Below are 25,000 nucleotides of genomic sequence, written 5' to 3'. Positions count from 1 at the left end.
CACAGGTCAGGTTCAGCTCAGGTTCAACTGAGTCAGCCTAGAGTCAGGCTAACACAGGTCAGGTTCAACTGAGTCAGACTAAAGTCAGGCTAACACAGGTCAGGTTCAGCTCAGGTTCAACTGAGTCAGACTAGAGTCAGGCTAACACAGGTCAGGTTCAGCTCAGGTTCAACTGAGTCAGACTTAAGTCAGGATATTCCAGAACACTGCTAGGTTAAGGTTCAGATCAGGCACTCGTCAGAGTAACGTATAGTAAGAGAGCGGCGACAATATAGCGTTGAGTCCCTTTGTAACAATGGAATGCGGAAGTGCTCATTCTATCTCAATGGGATAGTTCCAATGTTTGGAACTATAGCCCATAGGCACCCCGCTTTGTCTCAATGGGATAGTTCCAATGTGTAGAACTATAGCCCATAGGCACCCTGCTTTGTCTCAATGGGATAGTTCCAATGTGTGGAACTATAGCCCATAGGCACCCCGCTTTGTCTCAATGGGATAGTTCCAATGTGTAGAACTATAGCCCATAGCACCCCGCTTTGTCTCAATGGGATAGTTCCAATGTTTGGAACTATAGCCCATAGCACCCCGCTTTGTCTCAATGGGATAGTTCCAATGTTTGGAACTATAGCCCATAGGCACCCCGCTTTGTCTCAATGGGATAGTTCCAATGTGTGGAACTATAGCCCATAGCACCCCGCTTTGTCTCAATGGGATAGTTCCAATGTGTAGAACTATAGCCCATAGGCACCCCGCTTTGTCTCAATGGGATAGTTCCAATGTGTGGAACTATAGCCCATAGCACCCCGCTTTGTCTCAATGGGATAGTTCCAATGTGTGGAACTATAGCCCATAGGAACCCTGCTTTGTCTCAATAGGATAGTTCCAATGTGTGTAACTATAGCCCAAATAGCACCCCGCTTTGTCTCAATGGGATAGTTCCAATGTGTGGAACTATAGCCCAAATAGAACCCCGCTTTGTCTCAATGGGATAGTTCCAATGTGTGGAACTATAGCCCAAATAGAACCCCGCTTTGTCTCAATGGGATAGTTCCAATGTGTGGAACTATAGCCCGCCCCATAGCACCCTGCTTTGTCTCAATGGGATAGTTCCAATGTGTGGAACTATAGCCCATAGGCACCCCGCTTTGCGGCGAGATCAAAGCGTGCATGTCGCCACTCTCTTCCTAGATTACCCTGGTACTCGTGTGATAATGAGGGCTATGCCCTCACTGACCTGGGATCTGTTTTCTGACGTGCTAAGCAGCAGCAGGTTCAGGTCAGGTCCTCGGCTCCACCCTCGCCCCTCCCCGGGTTGAAACACGGCAGCTGGCGAAAACTTCTGGGAACTGCAGAGAGATCAGGTCCTCAATCTGTTCTGTTGGGTTCTGATAAACCAGGATAGGTTCAGAGCAGGTCCTGGAGGCTCGGAGGGATGATCTGTGTGTGTGAAACATTCTGTAAAGCTTGTGTTTTAATCCATTTATAGGCCTGCATTTTTAAAAATGCTTTTCTAAATCCTGACAGTTTTCTGAAAAACCCATGTTTCTATGTGTCAGTGGTTTCTTCACACATGTCATGTTCATGTCAACTATAAGGACCACAAATATATATGACATTGGCTCCCGACCCCCATCTGAAAATATGTTGTTCCAGGGACCCTCCCCAGTAGAAAAGATTTGAGTTAAAAACTTGCTCTGTAAAAATTATATAAAACTAGAACTGCACTCTGCCGAGTGCATACTTGCTTGTTGCACACTAGTAGGCCATAAATGGCCTACTAGTGCGCAAGCAGAGCGCGCAAGTACTTTCGACCGCTGGAAAGTATCACATCTCAGTATCTCTGTGAAGGAACGTTTGAAATGTATAATCATTACGTGTAACTATTTGCTACCTAACTACTTTTTTACAGAAAAATGAATCATTGATATGTGATGAAAAAAAAAGTAGATTTACAAATTACAAATCACATTACAAGAGTATGTAGTTGTAATTTGATTAGCAGTATACTGTGGTTACTTGGTTCCAAAAAGTGAAGCCAAGTTTTTTTCAACCGTAAGTCTGTGCCTGGTTTGCTGGGACCAGTTACAACATTACGACATCGTTGAGAACTGGGACCAGAGTACATGGTGTGTATATGTATGACTAGCTCTCAGTGATGACGTAAGAGATATGGTCATCTGTGTAGTCTGGTCCCAGCAGACCAGGCACAGATTTACAAATTACAAATCACATTACAACTACATACAGAGTATGTAGTTGTAATTTGATTAGCAGTATACTGTGGTTACTTGGTTCCAAAAAGTGAAGCCAAGTTTTTTTCAACCGTAGGTTTGTGCCTGGTTTGCTGGGACCAGTTACAACATTACGTCATCGTTGTGAACTGGGACCAGAGTACATGGTGTGTATATGACGTAATGTTGTAACTTGTAACTTGTAACTAGTCCCAGCAAACCAGGCACAGACTGTATGTAGTTGTTCTAGTTACAACTACATACAGAGTATGTAGTTGTAATTTGATTAGCAGTATACTGTGGTTACTTGGTTCCAAAAAGTGAAGACAAGTTTTCTTCAACGGTAAATCTGTGCCTGGTTTGCTGGGACTAGTTACAACATTACGTCATCCTTGAGAGAGTACATGGTGTGTATATGACGTAATGTTGTAACTTGTAACTTGTAACTTGTAACATTACGTCATATACACACCATGTACTCTCTCAAGGATGACGTAATGTTGTAACTAGTCCCAGCAAACCAGGCACAGATTTACCGTTGAAGAAAACTTGGCTTCACTTCGAAGAGACCAAGCGAAACGATTACTTGCGCGCTCTGCTTGCGCAAGTAAAGATTTCAGGCACATTTTCACGATTTTTCTCAATAAAAGCTCTCGTAGCCTGTAGCTTTTATTGAGAAAAATCGGTCTGAGGGAAAAGGAAGTTGCTGCCGCCTGTTGTTCCTGCCTGTCGACTACAAAACAATACTACAACATGACGTAACGATATCATCCTGATGACTACAAAACAATACTACAACATGACGTAACCATATCATCCTGATGACTACAAAACAATACTACAACATGACGTAACGATATCATCCTGATGACTACAAAACAATACTACAACATGACGTATAACGATATCATCCTGTCTACTACAAAACAATACTACAACATGACGTAACGATATCATCCTGATGACTACAAAACAATACTACAACATGACGTATAACGATATCATCCTGTCTACTACAAAACAATACTACAACATGACGTAACGATATCATCCTGTCGACTACAAAAAATACTACAACATGACGTAACGATATCATCCTGATGACTACAAAACAATACTACAACATGACGTAACGATATCATCCTGATGACTACAAAACAATACTACAACATGACGTAACGATATCATCCTGTCGACTACAAAACAATACTACAACATGACGTAACAATATCATCCTGATGACTACAAAACAATACTACAACATGACGTAACGATATCATCCTGATGACTACAAAACAATACTACAACATGACGTAACGATATCATCCTGATGACTACAAAACAATACTACAACATGACGTAACGATATCATCCTGTCGACTACAAAACAATACTACAACATGACGTAACGATATCATCCTGATGACTACAAAACAATACTACAACATGACGTAACCATATCATCCTGATGACTACAAAACAATACTACAACATGACGTAACGATATCATCCTGTCGACTACAAAACAATACTACAACATGACGTAACGATATCATCCTGATGACTACAAAACAATACTACAACATGACGTAACGATATCATCCTGATGACTACAAAACAATACTACAACATGACGTAACGATATCATCCTGTCGACTACAAAACAATACTACAACATGACGTAACGATATCATCCTGATGACTACAAAACAATACTACAACATGACGTAACGATATCATCCTGATGACTACAAAACAATACTACAACATGACGTAACGATATCATCCTGATGACTACAAAACAATACTACAACATGACGTAACGATATCATCCTGTCTACTACAAAACAATACTACAACATGACATAACGATATCATCCTGATGACTACAAAACAATACTACAACATGACGTAACGATATCATCCTGTCGACTACAAAACAATACTACAACATGACGTAACGATATCATCCTGATGACTACAAAACAATACTACAACATGACGTAACGATATCATCCTGTCGACTACAAAACAATACTACAACATGACGTATAACGATATCATCCTGTCGACTACAAAACAATACTACAACATGACGTAACGATATCATCCTGTCTACTACAAAACAATACTACAACATGACGTAACGATATCATCCTGTCTACTACAAAACAATACTACAACATGACGTAACGATATCATCCTGTCTACTACAAAACAATACTACAACATGACGTAACGATATCATCCTGATGACTACAAAACAATACTACAACATGACGTAACGATATCATCCTGTCTACTACAAAACATTACTACAACATGACGTAACGATATCATCCTGTCTACTACAAAACAATACTACAACATGACGTAACGATATCATCCTGATGACTACAAAACAATACTACAACATGACGTATAACGATATCATCCTGTCGACTACAAAACAATACTACAACATGACGTATAACGATATCATCCTGATGACTACAAAACAATACTACAACATGACTTAACGATATCATCCTGTCTACTACAAAACAATACTACAACATGACGTAACGATATCATCCTGTCGACTACAAAACAATACTACAACATGACTTAACGATATCATCCTGTCTACTACAAAACAATACTACAACATGACGTAACGATATCATCCTGTCGACTACAAAACAATACTACAACATGACTTAACGATATCATCCTGTCTACTACAAAACAATACTACAACATGACGTAACGATATCATCCTGATGACTACAAAACAATACTACAACATGACGTATAACGATATCATCCTGATGACTACAAAACAATACTACAACATGACGTATAACGATATCATCCTGATGACTACAAAACAATACTACAACATGACGTATAACGATATCATCCTGATGACTACAAAACAATACTACAACATGACGTAACGATATCATCCTGATGACTACAAAACAATACTACAACATGACGTAACGATATCATCCTGATGACTACAAAACAATACTACAACATGACGTAACGATATCATCCTGTCTACTACAAAACAATACTACAACATGACGTAACGATATCATCCTGATGACTACAAAACAATACTACAACATGACGTATAACGATATCATCCTGATGACTACAAAACAATACTACAACATGACGTAACGATATCATCCTGTCTACTACAAAACAATACTACAACATGACGTAACGATATCATCCTGATGACTACAAAACAATACTACAACATGACGTATAACGATATCATCCTGATGACTACAAAACAATACTACAACATGACTTAACGATATCATCCTGTCTACTACAAAACAATACTACAACATGACTTAACGATATCATCCTGTCTACTACAAAACAATACTACAACATGACGTAACGATATCATCCTGATGACTACAAAACAATACTACAACATGACGTATAACGATATCATCCTGATGACTACAAAACAATACTACAACATGACTTAACGATATCATCCTGTCTACTACAAAACAATACTACAACATGACGTAACGATATCACCCTGATGACTACAAAACAATACTACAACATGACGTATAACGATATCATCCTGATGACTACAAAACAATACTACAACATGACGTATAACGATATCATCCTGATGACTACAAAAAATACTACAACATGACTTAACGATATCATCCTGTCTACTACAAAACAATACTACAACATGACGTAACGATATCATCCTGTCTACTACAAAACAATACTACAACATGACGTAACGATATCATCCTGATGACAACAAAACAATACTACAACATGACGTATAACGATATCATCCTGATGACTACAAAACAATACTACAACATGACTTAACGATATCATCCTGTCTACTACAAAACAATACTACAACATGACGTAACGATATCATCCTGTCTACTACAAAACAATACTACAACATGACGTAACGATATCATCCTGTCTACTACAAAACAATACTACAACATGACGTAACGATATCATCCTGTCGACTACAAAACAATACTACAACATGATGTAACGATATCATCCTGATGACTACAAAACAATACTACAACATGACGTAACGATATCATCCTGATGACTACAAAACAATACTACAACATGACGTAACGATATCATCCTGATGACTACAAAACAATACTACAACATGACGTAACGATATCATCCTGTCTACTACAAAACAATACTACAACATGACGTAACGATATCATCCTGATGACTACAAAACAATACTACAACATGACGTAACGATATCATCCTGTCGACTACAAAACAATACTACAACATGACTTAACGATATCATCCTGACTATAAAACAATACTACAACATGACGTAACGATATCATCCTGATGACTACAAAACAATACTACAACATGACGTAACGATATCATCCTGATGACTACAAAACAATACTACAACATGACGTATAACGATATCATCCTGATGACTACAAAACAATACTACAACATGACGTAATGATATCATCCTGATGACTACAAAACAATACTACAACATGACGTAACGATATCATCCTGATGACTACAAAACAATACTACAACATGACGTAACGATATCATCCTGTCTACTACAAAACAATAGTACAACATGACGTAACGATATCATCCTGATGACTACAAAACAATACTACAACATGACGTATAACGATATCATCCTGTCGACTACAAAACAATACTACAACATGACGTAACCATATCATCCTGATGACTACAAAACAATACTACAACATGACGTAACGATATCATCCTGTCTACTACAAAACAATACTACAACATGACGTAACCATATCATCCTGATGACTACAAAACAATACTACAACATGACGTAACGATATTATCCTGTCTACTACAAAACAATACTACAACATGACGTAACGATATCATCCTGATGACTACAAAACAATACTACAACATGACGTAACGATATCATCCTGATGACTACAAAACAATACTACAACATGACGTAACGATATCATCCTGACTATAAAACAATACTACAACATGACGTAACGATATCATCCTGTCGACTACAAAACAATACTACAACATGACGTAACGATATCATCCTGATGACTACAAAACAATACTACAACATGACGTAACGATATCATCCTGATGACTACAAAACAATACTACAACATGACGTAACGATATCATCCTGTCTACTACAAAACAATACTACAACATGACGTAACGATATCATCCGCTCTCGACAGGATCATATACCGTAAATGAAATGGTGCCCAGTCTATAGGTTAACTCGCTGACCTAGGATCTGTGTTCCTAGGTCATAACTGCCATTAGATTGTGCATTACATTCACCCATTCACACACACATTCACACACCTTTACTTAGATTGTGCATTACATTCACACACACACACACACACACACACATTCACACACCTTTACTTAGATTGTGCATTACATTCAAAGCTCTAAACTCACTTTACTCTTATTGTTAAGACGAGGTTTTAGGTTCACTGGGAGAACGAGGTCGTGTGAACTAAAACTCGGGTCATTCGGTTCAGAAATACTTCTTTGTCTGCGGAGGAGTCAGAGAACGGGACGACTGCCAAACACATTATGTACAGTACACATACATTACACACACACACACACACGCACACACACACACACACACACACACGCACACACACACACACACACACACACACACACACACACACACACACACACACACACACGCACACACACACACACACACACACACACACAGTCACACACACACCCCTGTGAATCCTGGCAGAGCAGTGGAGGAGGGCAGAGATCCAGGAGTTCCCGTCTCGGTGTGGGCTAGGCCCGGCCTGGCCGGCCGCACCCTCACATGATCACACTGAGTTCCCACACACTGTCGACTAAAACTAAGACGAGAAATGTTCGTCGACTACCTGTTTTCAATGACAAAAACTAAATGGAAACTGAATGAAAACTGTGCTATGGTGACTAAAACTAAGACCAAATATACTGACAATTTCGTCGACAAATAAAAACTAGACTAAAATGTTAGGAAGGGACTAGTGGACAAGAGATCCAGTATAAGTCATTTTAACACTTGGTTGCATGCTGAAAATAGCTGATCGGCTATTTTCAGCACTCATCAAGACCCGCCAAAATACATTTTAGTCGACTAAATCAACTGTAGATTCAGTAGACTAAAATCTTATGACATTTAGTCGACTAAAACTAGACTAACACTAAGACATTCCAGGTGACTAAAATGTGACTAAAACTAAATTAAGTTTCAGTCCAAAGACTATGACTAAAACTAAAATAGAAATTTGCCTATTATTATAATAACATTCATTGAAAGGGCCTTTCTGTGTGGAGTTTGCATGTTCTCCCCGTGTCCCCTATAGGTTAGGTACCCTCACATGTTCTCCCCGTGTCCCCTATAGGTTAGGTACCCTCACATGTTCTCCCCGTGTCCCCTATAGGTTAGGTACCCTCACATGTTCTCCCCGTGTCCCCTAGGGTAGGTACCCTCACAAAAACATGCAGTAATCCTGGTCACTAAACTGCCTCCCCCTGGCCAGCCGGGGCGCCTGATGGAGGGGAAAGGAACTGGTTGGAATAACGCGTTCCTTCCACGCGCTACATCCAACCAGGGAAACTCCCCCCTGTCAGGTGTAAAGGAGCAACTTGGACACTCAGGCATGAAGGAAGCATGAGTTCAAGTCCGTTGCTCTCCCCAGGTTGGTGGAGGGTGTGTAGAGCCCAGGATGACATTAGATGATTGACACAGGGGTGAAAAATGGGTTTAAAAACATATAAAAAACATATAAAAAAAAAAGAAAAAAGAATGCTATAATTCTATTCCAAATGTTTTGCTACACCACCAAAACACCGCCACCAAAATAACAGATCTACAAGCTCACAACGTGCTGCCCTATAGGTATAGGATAACCTAGGGCAGCACGTTGTGAGCTTGTAGATCTGTTATTTTGGGTTTGGACCAATAGTAAGTCTGTAAACCTAAAAACAATGCGTATAGCCAACTATTTTTACAGGACACCAAAACCTTCCAGGACTGCATCTATAAATGCACAAAGTACGGAAATCTCCATATATGGGCATGAAAGGGACACAGACAGATAGATGGGTGGAACGGGTACAACGGGTACTCTGAAACGGGTACAACGGGTACTCTGAAACGGGTACAACGGGTATCGCATATAGCCGGCTGGGGCATGGATGGATCTCCAACTTCCATCGTTACAGACTAGTTATATGAACACTATATTATATATTATGACAATCGATATAATACAGTTGACACTTATAGGTCTCAGAGATGTAGGAGTTAGCAGTGTAGAGGTGTGTGTTGTTTTAAGTGCTCTCTCTCTCTCTCTCTCACACACCCCTCTGATGTCTCCTGTGATCATAATGGAACACAAACAGAAGGCCAGCAGTGCCACCATGTGGTCAGATGTGATTGGTGCAGATTCCGTCAACTGGACCAGAGACTCTCACATAGTGTAACCAAATGGACCCTAAGTAAGTAAAGGCAGGCATAGTTCTGTTCACTTTCAAACATGTGTGGGATCATTTTAATATCTCACTCCATGATCTTAATACTGTCCAATAGTTTAGACAGGGAGGGGAGGGGGGGTGAAATATGACTACAAAAAAACACTTTGTTTGAAACAGACACTCATGCTTTCTAAGGTGTGATTTGGGGCCCTAAAGATGAATACAAAATGAATATCAACATCCTAATACTGTCCTATAATTAAATAGGGGGGTGGTTCAGGTTTTCTGTCAAAATATGACCTCCCAGTCATAAAACACTTTGAAATAGACACTTCTAGGGTGTGATTTGGGCCCTAAAGATTCATCAATATCAACATCAGATCGTTTTTGTAATATTGCTTGATTCAGAATTTAGATATTTGATATTCATTGTATCGATGCACTCTTACTGCACAAAAAGTCAAAAACAGATAAAACAAAACCACCCCCCCCCCCCCACACACACACACCTGATGTGACAATAAAATTAATTCGGATTAGAAAAAAATATTCTTTCGTCGATGCGACTCGTATAGTAAGCCTGTAGAGGGGAGAGTAAAAGTATCAATATACTGCAATATAAATACTCTGTTTACAAGTAAAAGCCTGCATGCATTTCAAAATGTACTTGAGTAAAAGGTACTAAAGTATTGGCATCAAAATATAGTTAAAAGTAAGAAAACGTAGAACTATTCATTATACAGAATGTCCTATTTCAAGATTTCAAATGTGTAAAAATCGTATAAAATAGGCAACGATTTTTCTGTTATGATCAAAATTATATACAAGGGCTGGAGTGCTTAATGTATGTTTTGTAATAATAATCAAAATCACCGACTAAGTTTTCAAATAATTGTAGTGGAGTAAAATATTTTTTTCCTCTGAAATGTAGGAGTAAAAGTACAGAAACTAAATATTGTACAGTAGTTAATGATATGCTGGTCATCCCAGCTTAGTAAAGAGGTTCAAAGTAAAAATATTTAGGTCGACAGCCACCTATCGACTAATGTAATATACGGCAACCTTCCCTGTGTTTCTACACTAGTCCACCCATAAAACTTAACTTAAAACTGGTTCAAACTAAAGGTTAACATCAATAATCTTCAAACATTCACTCACTCATTACAAAATGATCTTGTTTTTTATTTCAAGTGCACCAATAACTCAATAATCGCAAATATCTTGAACATAACGACTGGGTCAGTCTGACCCCAACAAAGAATATCACTCCTGATGCATTATGGGTCGCTGGTAACGGACAAGCCAAGAAAAAAACATCAATATTATCCACATAATGCATTAGACAAATAATATTTGACAAATTATTGAAGCCCAAACTATTCCACAGATCGTAGCCTCTGTTTTAGAGGCAAGCTCTGATGAAATTCACATCGTTTGCGATTAAATTCAACTAAAACAACGGGTGTATTTAAAACGAACCCCGCCATCCATCCTAAAAACGTATAAACAATATAATAATCTGACAAAACCAAAACGCTGCTATTCTTTTCGGAATAAACGGTCAACAATTCAACAATTCAGGCAAAACATCATCCAATCACAAAACGGTTCCTTATTTATAGGTCAGAACGTCAGAAGCTCGCCGCTCAGCCACGCCCCCTGAGGTCAGAAGCTCGCCGGGTCTCCATTGGAGGGCGTCGATTCAAAACCAGGAAGTGGGCGTGGCTACTAGCCCACCCGGAGGGGCGGAGCTACGAGGACGACTCCGTCCCCTCGGACGAACAGCATGGGAATGTTCCTCTTAGTGGACTAGAGAGAGAGAGACAGAGAGACACAGAGACACAGAGAGAGAGAGAGAGAGAGAGAGAGAGAGAGAGAGAGAGAGAGAGACACACAGAGACAGAGAGAGAGAGAGAGACACACAGAGACAGAGAGAGAGAGAGAGATAGAGAGTGTTATGGAAATCAATATATGTCCATCCGGGTGAATGTATATCTTAGAAGTTTATTCAGAAGAACAGCAACAAGCAAACAACATCTCTCAGTCTAGCAGGCCTAGCCTGGATCCTCAACATTCTCTCTCAGTTCCATCTCTCTCCCGTGGTCTCCCTCCCACCAGTCTCCTGAGCTTCTCTGTAGGTCCCCCAATAGCCGGTCCACCGATCAACATGACCATCACAAAGGTACATTACAATGGCTGTCTTGGCTATCGCCCCTCCTCCTGAGACAGGAACTACCTAGTGATACCTATTCAGGCCCAGCAGGGTCTCATAACAAACAATAGGTGTGACATAGCCTTTTACATAGGCTTACAGACACGACCAGACAGACTAGCATGGAAGCATATACTATATAGATTTGAGTCTTCATATTTCCCACAACAAGAGAGACAGAGAGAAAGAGAGACAGAGAGAGATATTTTATATTTTACTCATGATCAGAGCTTCCGTTGCTCCAGACTGTACGACGGAAGCATTTATATTTTACTCATGATCAGAGCTTCCGTCGCTCCAGACTGTACGACGGAAGCATTTATATTTTACTCATGATCAGAGCTTCCGTTGCTCCAGACTGTACGACGGAAGCATTTATATTTTACTCATGATCAGAGCTTCCGTTGCTCCAGACTGTACGACGGAAGCATTTATATTTTACTCATGATCAGAGCTTCCGTTGCTCCAGACTGTACGACGGAAGCATTTATATTTTACTCATGATCAGAGCTTCCGTTGCTCCAGACTGTACGACGGAAGCATTTATATTATACTCATGATCAGAGCTTCCGTTGCTCCAGACTGTATGACGGAAGCATTTATATTTTACTCATGATCAGAGCTTCCGTTGCTCCAGACTGTACGACGGAAGCATTTATATTTTACTCATGATCAGAGCTTCCGTTGCTCCAGACTGTACGACGGAAGCATTTATATTTTACTCATGATCAGAGCTTCCGTTGCTCCAGACTGTACGACGGAAGCATTTATATTTTACTCATGATCAGAGCTTCCGTTGCTCCAGACTGTACGACGGAAGCATTTATATTTTACTCATGATCAGAGCTTCCGTTGCTCCAGACTGTATGACGGAAGCATTTATATTTTACTCATGATCAGAGCTTCCGTTGCTCCAGACTGTATGACGGAAGCATTTATATTTTAATCATGATCAGAGCTTCCGTTGCTCCAGACTGTATGATGGAAGCATTTATATTTGACTCATGATCAGAGCCTCCGTTGCTCCAGACTGTACGACGGAATATTGAAAAACAATGTTGCCTATACACCAGATAAAAATAAGAATAAGAAATAAGACATCTACGTTTGTTTTCACCACCAATGCTGCTGGCAGACTGGTATACAGTATACTTGACATGCTTTGAGAAATTACCAAACAATAAAATGTAATATTAAAACCCAAGAAAAATCACAAATAATGAAAGTTTGCTTAATTAAAGAAAACATATTTTTGCGGCTCCAGATAGAATTGTAATACATTTCTGGGCCAAAAATGGCTCTTCTGACAATAAAGGTTGCGTACCCCTGCTCCAGACTGTATGACGGAAGCATTTCAACATAAAAAAAAAGTAAACTAGGACCACAGCTAAACCAAAAACATGGAGCGCTCGTTTTAGGTCACTCCACGTCCCGTTCTGTGAAGCACCACCATCCTGCCTGACTGACTACATGCCAACAGCTTACACCACAGGCCACCAGGGGGCACCGTCTACCACCATGTTGCACTGATAATCAGAGTTTTGGACTTCCAAGCTTGTAGGAAATACTTGCCATTAACTAATATAGTGGTTGCAAAGTATTAATTGATTGCCCGAGCTTTAGCTGTTGAAAAATAGCAGATCTACAAGCTCATAGCACGTACAAGCTTGTAGATCTTCTATTTTAGAAGAATCGTGAAAATGTGGCTCAAATCTTTGAATATATCTTCTCTCAGAGTGAACGTTTTTAACTCAAATCTTTGCTTCTGGGATGGGGGGTCCCTGGGACAACATATTTTCAGATGGCGGTCGGCGGCCAAATACATATAATTCTGGGGGTCCTTGACATGAAAAAGGTTGAGCACCAACTGACACAGAAACATGAGGTTTTTCAGAAAACTGTCATGATGTAAGAAGACATTTTTTGTAGAATCGTGCTCAGGTCTAAATGAGTTAACCCATTTTAGCGTTTTAAACATTATGTTATGCTTTAGCTATTGAAAAATAGCAGATCTACAAGCTCATAGCGCGCCACCGAGTGGCGCGCTACGAGCTTGTAGGTCTGCTATTTTTTTGAAAAATCGAAGAGCGACTGACATTTTTTAGAATCTGATCTCGGGTCAGAATGGGTTCATCAGACCAGTGTGTGTCCAGTGGAAACCTCGTATGAATCTGATCTCAGGTCAGAATGCGTTAAATAAATAAATGAATGAATGGTGTACCTTGTAGAGCTCCTCGTACGTCTCCTCGTCTATCTCCACCGTGGTCACCGTCTCCTCCACGTCTCCTAGGATCATGTTGAGATGCTGGTCGTATGCCTGGATGGGAGAGGAGGGGGGAGGCAACACATTGAGTTATTTACAGGATAGGATCATGTTGAGATGCTGGTCGTATGCCTGGATGGGGAGGAGAGGCAACACATTGAGTTATTTACACCTGGGCATGGAATGGATGAGGAGGAGAGGCAACACATTGAGTTATTTACACCTGGGCATGGAATGGATGGGGAGGAGAGGCAACACATTGAGTTATTTACACCTGGGCATGGAATGGATGGGGAGGAGAGGCAACACATTGAGTTATTTACACTACACCTGGGCATGGAATGGATGAGGAGGAGAGGCAACACATTGAGTTATTTACACCTGGGCATGGAATGGATGAGGAGGAGAGGCAACACATTGAGTTATTTACACTACACCTGGGCATGGAATGGATGGGGAGGAGAGGCAACACATTGAGTTATTTACACCTGGGCATGGAATGGATGGGGAGGAGAGGCAACACATTGAGTTATTTACACTACACCTGGGCATGGAATGGATGGGGAGGAGAGGCAACACATTGAGTTATTTACACCTGGGCATGGAATGGATGAGGAGGAGAGGCAACACATTGAGTTATTTACACCTGGGCATGGAATGGATGAGGAGGAGAGGCAACACATTGAGTTATTTACACCTGGGCATGGAATGGATGGGGAGGAGAGGCAACACATTGAGTTATTTACACTACACCTGGGCATGGAATGGATGAGGAGGAGAGGCAACACATTGAGTTATCTACACTACACCTGGGCATGGAATGGATGAGGAGAGGCAACACATTGAGTTATCTACACTACACCTGGGCATGGAATGGATGAGGAGAGGCAACACATTGAGTTATTTACACCTGGGCATGGAATGGATGAGGAGAGGCAACACATTGAGTTATTTACACCTGGGCATGGAATGGATGAGGAGAGGCAACACATTGAGTTATTTACACCTGGGCATGGAATGGATGAGGAGGAGAGGCAACACATTGAGTTATTTACACTACACCTGGGCATGGAATGGATGAGGAGGAGAGGCAACACATTGAGTTATTTACACTACACCTGGGCATGGAATGGATGAGGAGAGGCAACACATTGAGTTATTTACACCTGGGCATGGAATGGATGAGGAGGAGAGGCAACACATTGAGTTATTTACACTACACCTGGGCATGGAATGGATGAGGAGGAGAGGCAACACATTGAGTTATTTACACTACACCTGGGCATGGAATGGATGAGGAGGAGAGGCAACACATTGAGTTATTTACACCTGGGCATGGAATGGATGGGGAGGAGAGGCAACACATTGAGTTATTTACACCTGGGCATGGAATGGATGAGGAGGAGAGGCAACACATTGAGTTATTTACACTACACCTGGGCATGGAATGGATGAGGAGAGGCAACACATTGAGTTATTTACACCTGGGCATGGAATGGATGAGGAGGAGAGGCAACACATTGAGTTATTTACACCTGGGCATGGAATGGATGAGGAGGAGAGGCAACACATTGAGTTATTTACACCTGGGCATGGAATGGATGAGGAGGAGAGGCAACACATTGAGTTATTTACACCTGGGCATGGAATGGATGAGGAGGAGAGGCAACACATTGAGTTATTTACACTACACCTGGGCATGGAATGGATGAGGAGAGGCAACACATTGAGTTATTTACACCTGGGCATGGAATGGATGAGGAGGAGAGGCAACACATTGAGTTATTTACACCTGGGCATGGAATGGATGAGGAGGAGAGGCAACACATTGAGTTATTTACACCTGGGCATGGAATGGATGAGGAGGAGAGGCAACACATTGAGTTATTTACACCTGGGCATGGAATGGATGGGGAGGAGAGGCAACACATTGAGTTATTTACACCTGGGCATGGAATGGATGAGGAGGAGAGGCAACACATTGAGTTATTTACACTACACCTGGGCATGGAATGGATGAGGAGGAGAGGCAACACATTGAGTTATTTACACTACACCTGGGCATGGAATGGATGAGGAGAGGCAACACATTGAGTTATTTACACCTGGGCATGGAATGGATGAGGAGAGGCAACACATTGAGTTATTTACACCTGGGCATGGAATGGATGAGGAGAGGCAACACATTGAGTTATTTACACCTGGGCATGGAATGGATGAGGAGGAGAGGCAACACATTGAGTTATTTACACTACACCTGGGCATGGAATGGATGAGGAGAGGCAACACATTGAGTTATTTACACTACACCTGGGCATGGAATGGATGAGGAGAGGCAACACATTGAGTTATTTACACTACACCTGGGCATGGAATGGATGAGGAGAGGCAACACATTGAGTTATCTACACTACACCTGGGCATGGAATGGATGAGGAGAGGCAACACATTGAGTTATCTACACTACACCTGGGCATGGAATGGATGAGGAGAGGCAACACATTGAGTTATCTACACTACACCTGGGCATGGAATGGATGAGGAGAGGCAACACATTGAGTTATCTACACTACACCTGGGCATGGAATGGATGAGGAGAGGCAACACATTGAGTTATATACACTACGCCTGGGCATGGAATGGATGGGAGATCTATGTTGATTACAAACAAGAGTTCAAACTAGAAAAATACCTTCCATGTGAAAACCGTAAGTATAGACAGGCTATTTGCCACCTTAGGCTAAACAACACAAGAATCCCAAAGGTCATCGGTAGATATAAAGGATTGGAAAGAAGTCAAGAGGATTTGTAATCTATGTAAATGAAGCCAGAATTGGAGATGAGTTGAGTATCATGTTTTGTTGGAATGTAAGAATACTGACATTATGAATTTCAGGCAAAAATACCTGCCACTTTATTTTTTTTACCCACCCTTCTATGTTTAAATTAATTGCATTACTAAAATCTGAAAAACAAAAAGTAATCTATAAATTGGGTGCGTTTCTGAAAACTGTTCTTACACTGTACAAATGGGGAAAGCCTTCCGATATGTCTATGTATATCGTGTAATCTGTAATGTATTGTATACTTCCGATTGTATACTTTTATGAATCTGTGCTCCAAACCATATGATCATGGTCGTGAGTTAAAAAAATGATGATGATGATGATGAGAGGCAACATAGAGTTCAAATAGTGGCAGCATTGCAATACAAAATGGGGTGCAGTACTTAGTTTAGACCAGGGGTCTGCAACCTTTTTCACATGAAGTGCCCTTTTTTCATTTTCATGATAGTCAGTGTGCCATATATATATAATTATGACACCATCAAAATAAATGAAATATTCCCAACTGATTTTGATCGTCCATAGGATACACATAACCTTAGAAATATTTTCTTTCACATCAGGATGTGATGATTGTTAAACTCAGAGCAGTAGCCCACCTACAGTATGTCCCAGAATTCCTCCCCAGTCATGAGTTAGAAGTTTGAATGAATGTACAATTATGTGCAGGAAGTAATTTGTATATGTGAGTGGACTGAAGAAAACTTCTGTGACACACTTATGCCAGTGATAACCCTCCACTGTGCCAATGTTGGCACCCCTGGTTTAGACAGTATTTGGTTTAGACTAGTCATTGGTTAGACTCTCAAACCCTCACCCTAACCCTAACCCCCCCGACTAATAAAATACTATGACAAAAAAAAGGTTTGTCGACTACCTTTTTTCACTGACTAAACAAAAAAAACGAAATGAAAACTAAAGCTACGACTCAAACTATAAGACAGAATATATTGATTTGGTCAAGAAATAATAAAACTAGACTAAAATGTTAGGAAGGGACTATAGCGGACACAAGAGGTCCAGTATAAGTCATTTTACACGTGGTTGCGTGCTGAAAACAGCAGATCTACAAGCCCACACAGCGGTCTTACATGCAGTCTTCCTCTCAGCTCGCGGTCGTTCCTCATCTTGACGTAGATTCTCTCGTCTAGACTCAGCCTGATCAGATCCAACGGCTCCTCCACCGTGTTGGTGGTCTGTTGCTGCACGCACACACACACACACACACACACACACACACACACACACACACAGTCACACACACACACACACACAGTCACACACACACACACACACACACACACACACACGGTTTATGTCCACACAAGAGGAAGAATATACACAAATAATATCACGGTGACCATATCCATCGGAAGTATCGCTTGTGTCGGGATTAGCAACTCAATACTTAAATCAAATGCCTTAAGTTGATGTCATATTCGACCATACAATTGCATATAGCCGCAATTTGCAACTCTAGATTTTTTTTTATATGAATGGGATGAATCTAGAGTTGCAATATCCTCCATTGACTCCCCATTAGATAGAGAGATAGTTTATCTGTCTCGGTCATGGTTTATCCAACATTATTACAAGGAAGAGGGGGTTTGACATGATACGATTGACGGAAAAGGAAAGGGCTGAATGAAGCCAAAGCTTATTAATTATGCCCACCTTTTTGAGATTTCAGTAAATCTCATATAAGGAAACAAAGACTAAATAAAGAAATCTGTTTTCAACATTGCTGCATTTCTAATGAGAAGGATTAAACAAAATCATGTAGAAATTCATCCAATTTGCGTTTGCGATCTGCTTGTATTAAACTCACCAACATTGCAGCTAGCCTGCCTAGGCCATGCTTGAAATTATTCCTCTTTCACTCTGCCAAGTTTTTGTTTAATAAAAATCCCCCATAGACATGTTATGTTATGAGCTACTTTCTGTCAAGAAAATTCTGTGCAGGTGATTTATATTTCTAAGTATTGGAGTTTGGAAGCACATTAATGTGAAACAGGTGGTACGGCAGGGCCGTTCAGTGACTTCCACGAGTGCTTCCAAACTCCAAACACTTAGAAATGTATAAATCACCTGCACAGAATGTATTGACAGAAAGTAGCTCATAACAGAGATGTCTACGGGGGATTCTTATGAAACAAAAGCTCGGCAGAGTGAAAGAGGATAATTCAAGCTTGGCCTAGAGCTGCAATGTTGGTGAGTTTAACGTTGTTTTAATACAAGCAGATCACAAACGCACATTGGATGAATGGGGAGTCGATGAGAGGGTATTGCAACTCTATAGATTCAAATTTCAAAATCTAGAGTTGCAAATTGCGGCTAGGGTCCACCATGTTCAATTCATCATTTAGAGACATACAAATATTACACAATAATATACTGCTAAGTTCAGAAACACCGGTTTAACTCAGTGGTTCTCAGCATAGGGTCCGGGGACCCCCAGGGGTCCTTGAGGGAGTTCCAGGGGGTCCCCATAGCTAAATGATAGTTATAAGAACAAAATGCGGACCCTTATGGGTCTGTATTGTAACTTTGACTGAGTGTGTACAAATGAGTTAAATTAACATTGATTTTACAATATAAATTGGGGGTCCCAGAGATAGAAATACCATTAAATGGGGGGTCCGTACTCCGTATAGACTAATGCATGTCAAACTGGGGGTCCTTGAAATTAAACTGGTTGAGAATCACTGCTAGAGCCAAATATCTTCCGTTATGGGGGTCCCTGGCATAGATATGCCATACAATACATACATGAATATTTTTTTAATGGGGGTCCGCGGGCTAATTAGTGTCAATTTGGGGGTCCTTGACATTACATAGTTCTGGAACCACTGCTTTAACTGACTCCATTCATCCATCCTCCATCACAACAACGTTTAGCCGGGCCAGCTAGCCTAATGCTAACTACGCACTGAAAAACAGCCGATCTACAAGCTCACAACACGTTGCACCCGCCGCGCGTCGTGAGCTTGTAGATCTGACCCCGTGGTTCCATCCAACACATCGAAGCTAACCCGGTTAGCTTGTTGTTTAGTTTACAGTCATAAATAATAGTAAACATTATGAACTCGTCCCAAACAAACACACCTAGACCTAAACCTTCTGCACGCGACGCTAGACGCGTTAAAACACTGTTAATATTGCTGTTGTGTTTATGTAAAGTTTAATAGTTTTATTTGAAACAAACCTGCTCCACTTCGTCCGCCATCTTGGATGTACCCTTTTATTATAACGTTTCTGTTCGGAACGAACGACGCATGCGCGCCCATGACGTTATGAGCAGGAGCCCGGGGGAGAAGGGTTGCCAGGTCTGTATAAAGCAGCGCAAATCCACATAAAATAATTATTATATAATTTATAGAGGGAGGAGGGGGGGGGGGGGTTGGTTTCATTGTACGCTCTCAATAGTTAAATTATTGTTAAACATCTGCATTATTTCATTCATAAGAAGTCTACACAATTAGAGAATGTAGAAGAAACAACAACTACATATTCTGTAGTTTTGGGTCTGAGAGGCTAAATCTCAAATGTAAGTAACTGTGGTCCGTGACTCAAATCAAATGCAGAACAAATGATAGGCCTTGAAATGAAATTGGTTGAATTGACACTAGCCCCACGGACCCCCCTAGTTGAAGAGATATGCCAGGGACCCCCATAAGAGAAGGTCTTACGGCTAGCAGTGATTACAATTTACAATTTACTATAGGCATTTCAGAGCGTATCATAATCCAGAGCGATTTATATTAAGCAAGAACAAAAAAGCATGGGAATACATCATATAAAAAGCATTTATCATCAAACATGCGTAAGCTAAGAACGTAACAGTGGAATTTCTATATAATTAAACTATACGTATATAAACTATACATATATACTATACTATGCTATACATATGTACTATGACGTGCTTACAATGCAATTATAGTGCTGTCTACATAACCTTGCTATAAGTCTGTATCAAATGCTATCTAAGTCTAGAGAAATGCTATCTAAGGGGGTAGGGTAAGTGCTACGGGCCATGATGGAGTCTGAAAAGGTGGGTTTTCAGACTACGGCGGAAGATTGGGAGTGATGCTGCAGTTCTGACTGCAATGGGAAGTGCATTCCACAGTGATTCTCAACCTGTTTAATTTCAAGGACCCCCTGTTAGACATATGGCTATATAGTGGTTCCCAAAGTGGGGACCGGCGGGGACCCCCAGGGGTCCTTGAGGGAGTTCCATATGGGGTCCCCAGCTAATTGATAGTTTGGAACCAAATGGACCCTTATGGGTCTGTAACTCTGAAAATGTATTTGTACACTCTCAGAGTCAAATTAACATTGATTTTTACAATATAAATTGGGGGTCCGTAGACTAATGCATGTCAAACTGGGGGTCCTTGAAAATAAACTGGTTGAGAATCACTGCTAGAGCTGTAATTGATTGATTGATTGATTGAAATATGTATTAACAGTTTGCAGAATTACAGTATACATTTCAAGCACAAACTCAATACAAAGACTGTTAACTGTGAGTGGACGACCCAATTAAGCATTACACTTGTTTACAAGAGGGTCCACCATGTTCAATTAATCAAAACATTTAGAGACGTATACAAATAGACACTTCTATATATAGTCAAAGAACAGAACAGGAATTCATCATAAAATGTATAAAAGGTAAAAATAAACATATACAGTGGGTATACCCTGGCATATGTTTTCAAATGGGGGGTCCGCGGGGGGCTAATTAGTGTCAATTTGGGGGTCCTTGACATGATGAAAGCGTTTAAGGGACCTGCACACTGGGCTATACAGTGAGTATAGGTTATAATGTTGGTTTCCAGCATCCAACGTGGCAACCCCAGTGTGTATGTGGCGCAGAGTGACTGTACAGACCGTCTCTTCCCAGACGCCTCCCAGACCAGCAGGACGTTACACTATAATACCGTTACAGTTATAGTTACAGTATACGCTGCACTGGATATAACAATACAAACACGTGAGTCATGGGCCGTTATTCATGCTTTACAACCAATCCATGCACGTAGAATATAGTATACATAGAACACAGAGATGTGTATTAATTACCTACTGTACTAGAATTATAGTTTTAGATGACTGCAGTGCATAATAATAAATGATGATATATTTATGCTATAGCCCTGAAACATGATACGAGCACATGTGTTGTGAACCATGGTTATATTTATGCAGGCTATTAGACAGGCCTGCCTATATATGTATGACACGATGGTCAATTAAATGACCTTGAAACAAATATAGTTTTTTATAGGTTTTTCTTATTATAGGCAATGTCGTTTTATATAAGTCCAATAATTATTTGAGCTAATATTGCTGCTATACTAATTAAGCCTATAATTGTAAGCTGCTTACATGAGCAAATCCCTTCACCCAAAAAATAGCCGATCTAGCCTACAAATTGATTGGGCTATTTCTTATTTTCTTTTTACTGTGTGTGTGCGTGTGTGCGCGCGTGTGTGTGTGTGTGTGTGTGTGTGTGTGTGTGTGTGTGTGTGTGTGTGTGTGTGTGTGTGTGTGTGTGTGTGTGTGTGTGTGTGTGTGTGTGCGTGCGTGTGTGTGTGTGCCTGTGTGTGTGTGTGTGTGTGTGTGTGTGCCTGTGTGTGTGTGTGTGTGTGTGTGTGTGTGTGTGTGTGTGTGTGTGTGTGTGTGTGTGTGTGTGTGTGTGTGTGTGTGTGTGTGTAGGTGCTGCCACGTTCTCGGCTGCATGCGAACAGCAGCTGCTCACAGTTTTTTAGACAGCTGGTGGATGGAAAATAATTAGTTATATTAGGTGTGGAAAGGGCTTCAGTGTGTTATAACCTCAGATCCCAGAACAGCCAGTATAACTCAGTATACTGTGTGTGTTGTCAGTGGATCAGGAGGCAGATCACAGATCAGTGGCTAAACCCATTCCACCCTCAGCTCCGTCCATAGCTCTGAGGTGGAAGAGAACCCTGATACAATGCATGTCTATACGCCATTAGAAGAATGTAGAATAGTTGTTATTTCGATCAAACGTTTGCCTGTTATCTCTCCTAATGGTACCAACATCAATACAGCCTGTTATCTCTCCTAAGGGCCGATTCATACTCCTATTTTAGAGCCGAATAAAAGTCGGTTCGGCGCTGTAGAGCCTACAATGTGACATCATTTGAGGTTCGGGGGGGGGGGGGAGGGGTACGGTCCTAAAGTCGTCTCTTCGGTGCTACTGAAAAGTTCTGACGAGCCCAAATCATTTCGACACTACAGCGCCGAAACAGCGGTAAAATAGGAGTATGAATCGGGCCCTATAATGGTACCATTGTACCAACATCAACACAGCATGGAACTGTGGACAGAATCTTATCCAACGACAACAACATATTCTTTAGTTTTGGGTCTGAGACTCTAAAGGCTCTCTTTTCTATTTGCTATTTATTTTATTTTTTTTCAAAATCGTTAAAAAAAAGTAGTTTAGGGATAAAGGGTTTAGCATGGACGAGAATAGAGCCCTAAATCTCATCAAGGCTCAAATGCTGAATAAATAATTCTATAATTAATAATAGAATAATAAATAATAATTATCATCATGTAATATTGATGTCTTTGCTTCTCTTCCAGGGTTTGTTCAGCCTGCATCTACCGCCAGCAGGGGTCAAAGGTCATCATCATCATGACATGTGTTACTATAACGTTGATGCAAACGTAAATTAATTTATGTATTAATATCGCTATACTGTTGATGAAAAGAAACCTTGCACCACTCAGTTCACACAGGTGTGATTTTCTTTTTTTGTATGTTTGACTCCATGTGAATGTGAATAAAATTACCTTATTCTATAACCAAAATGATGTCGTTTCAAATTATTTATATAGTATTTATAATTATTCATGATGGCAATTTGCGATGACAACAATTTGTGCATTTTTTGCTCACATGCCTTCACGTGAGTGCTGGACACTGACAGACACAGGCTGGTCCTACAGACAATAACAGACTGACAGACACAGGCTGGCCCTCCAGACCATAACAGACTGACAGACACAGGCTGGCCCTCCAGACAATAACAGAATGACACACAGTCTGTTCCTATACAGACAATAACAGACTGACAGACAAACCCTGTGTTTCTGTGTCAGTCAGTGGTGCTCAAACCTTTTCATGTCAAGGACCCCCAGAATTATCTGTAATTTGGCCGCGGACCCCCCATCTGAAAATATGTTGTTCTAGGGACCCCCCCTAGAAGCATCTACAAGCTCTACAAGCTCATGAGCTTGTAGGTCTGCTATTTATTTGAAAAATGGAAGAACGACTGACATAGAAACATAGCTTTTTCAGAAAACTGTCAGGATGTAGAAGAACATTTTTAGAATCTGATCTCAGGTCAAAAAAACGTTCACTGTGAAAGAATATAAATTAAAAAGATTTGCGACACATTTTCACGATAAAAAAAAGCAGACCTACAAGACCTCGTAGCGCGGAACTCGGTGTACAGAAAGCCCTCCGTGACCTCTGCGACCCTAGCCCCCCCCCCCCCCCCCTCCCCCCTATCTTCCCAGGGAGAGTCTGAACGTCATCATCTGCTCACATCATGTGTGCTGACTCATCCTAACGGACCGTCTTCAGCTATTTTCTGCCCCAAATTCACCGGCAAATTACAGGGTGTGTGTCTGACATTAGTTATCCCGGGACCACCCTACTGTCCCTACGGGCTCTTTCTAGTGCTGGCAATTAAGTCAGGAAAGTGCTTGAAGACAGATGGAGACTCAGATAGCATTTGATACAGACTCACAGCATGTTACGTAGACAGGCTACTAGAATTGCATTTTATGTAGTTATAGCACTTTACAGTATAGTATAGTATAGTATAGTATAGTATAGTATAGTATAGTATAGTAT

General features: G+C 40.8%; 1 protein-coding gene and 1 long non-coding RNA gene across 2 annotated transcripts; one reads left to right on the top strand and one right to left on the bottom strand.

Moving 5' to 3' along the window:
• Window positions 1–10,948: 10,948 nt before the first annotated feature.
• lsm3 (LSM3 homolog, U6 small nuclear RNA and mRNA degradation associated) lies at window positions 10,949–20,362 on the bottom strand. Its single transcript, XM_080792727.1, has 4 exons — window positions 20,306–20,362; window positions 18,192–18,302; window positions 14,213–14,308; window positions 10,949–11,588 (listed from the first exon to the last, which is right to left on the bottom strand). The coding sequence occupies exons 1-4, from the start codon at window positions 20,324–20,326 to the stop codon at window positions 11,508–11,510; spliced, it is 309 nt and encodes a 102-aa protein (XP_080648853.1). The 5' UTR covers window positions 20,327–20,362; the 3' UTR covers window positions 10,949–11,507.
• Window positions 20,363–22,024: 1,662 nt separating this feature from the next.
• On the top strand, window positions 22,025–23,942 carry LOC308335547. The gene is made up of 3 exons (XR_013966039.1): window positions 22,025–22,099; window positions 22,825–22,912; window positions 23,722–23,942. It is a non-coding gene; the product is annotated as an uncharacterized lncRNA (long non-coding RNA).
• The last annotated feature ends 1,058 nt before the right edge of the window (window positions 23,943–25,000 follow it).

The sequence above is a fragment of the Protomyctophum bolini genome, assembly GCF_963924005.1.
Source record: "Protomyctophum bolini genome assembly, chromosome: 20".
NCBI classification, from domain to species: Eukaryota; Metazoa; Chordata; class Actinopteri; order Myctophiformes; family Myctophidae; genus Protomyctophum; species Protomyctophum bolini.
The sequence above is the reverse complement of the archived record's forward strand: the minus strand, read 5'-3'. Positions and strand labels throughout refer to the sequence as shown.

What these genes read in the sequence shown, in the direction of transcription:
- lsm3 (XM_080792727.1), bottom strand. Translation starts at nt 20,326, where the DNA reads ATGGCGGACGAAGTGGAGCAG. An exon ending in AGCTGAGAGGAAGACTGCAT is followed by an intron (nt 14,309 to 18,191) that starts GTAAGACCGCTG and finishes TCTCCCATCCAG; the next exon opens with GCATACGACCAGCATCTCAA. An exon ending in CGTACGAGGAGCTCTACAAG is followed by an intron (nt 11,589 to 14,212) that starts GTACACCATTCA and finishes CTCTCTCTCTAG; the next exon opens with TCCACTAAGAGGAACATTCC.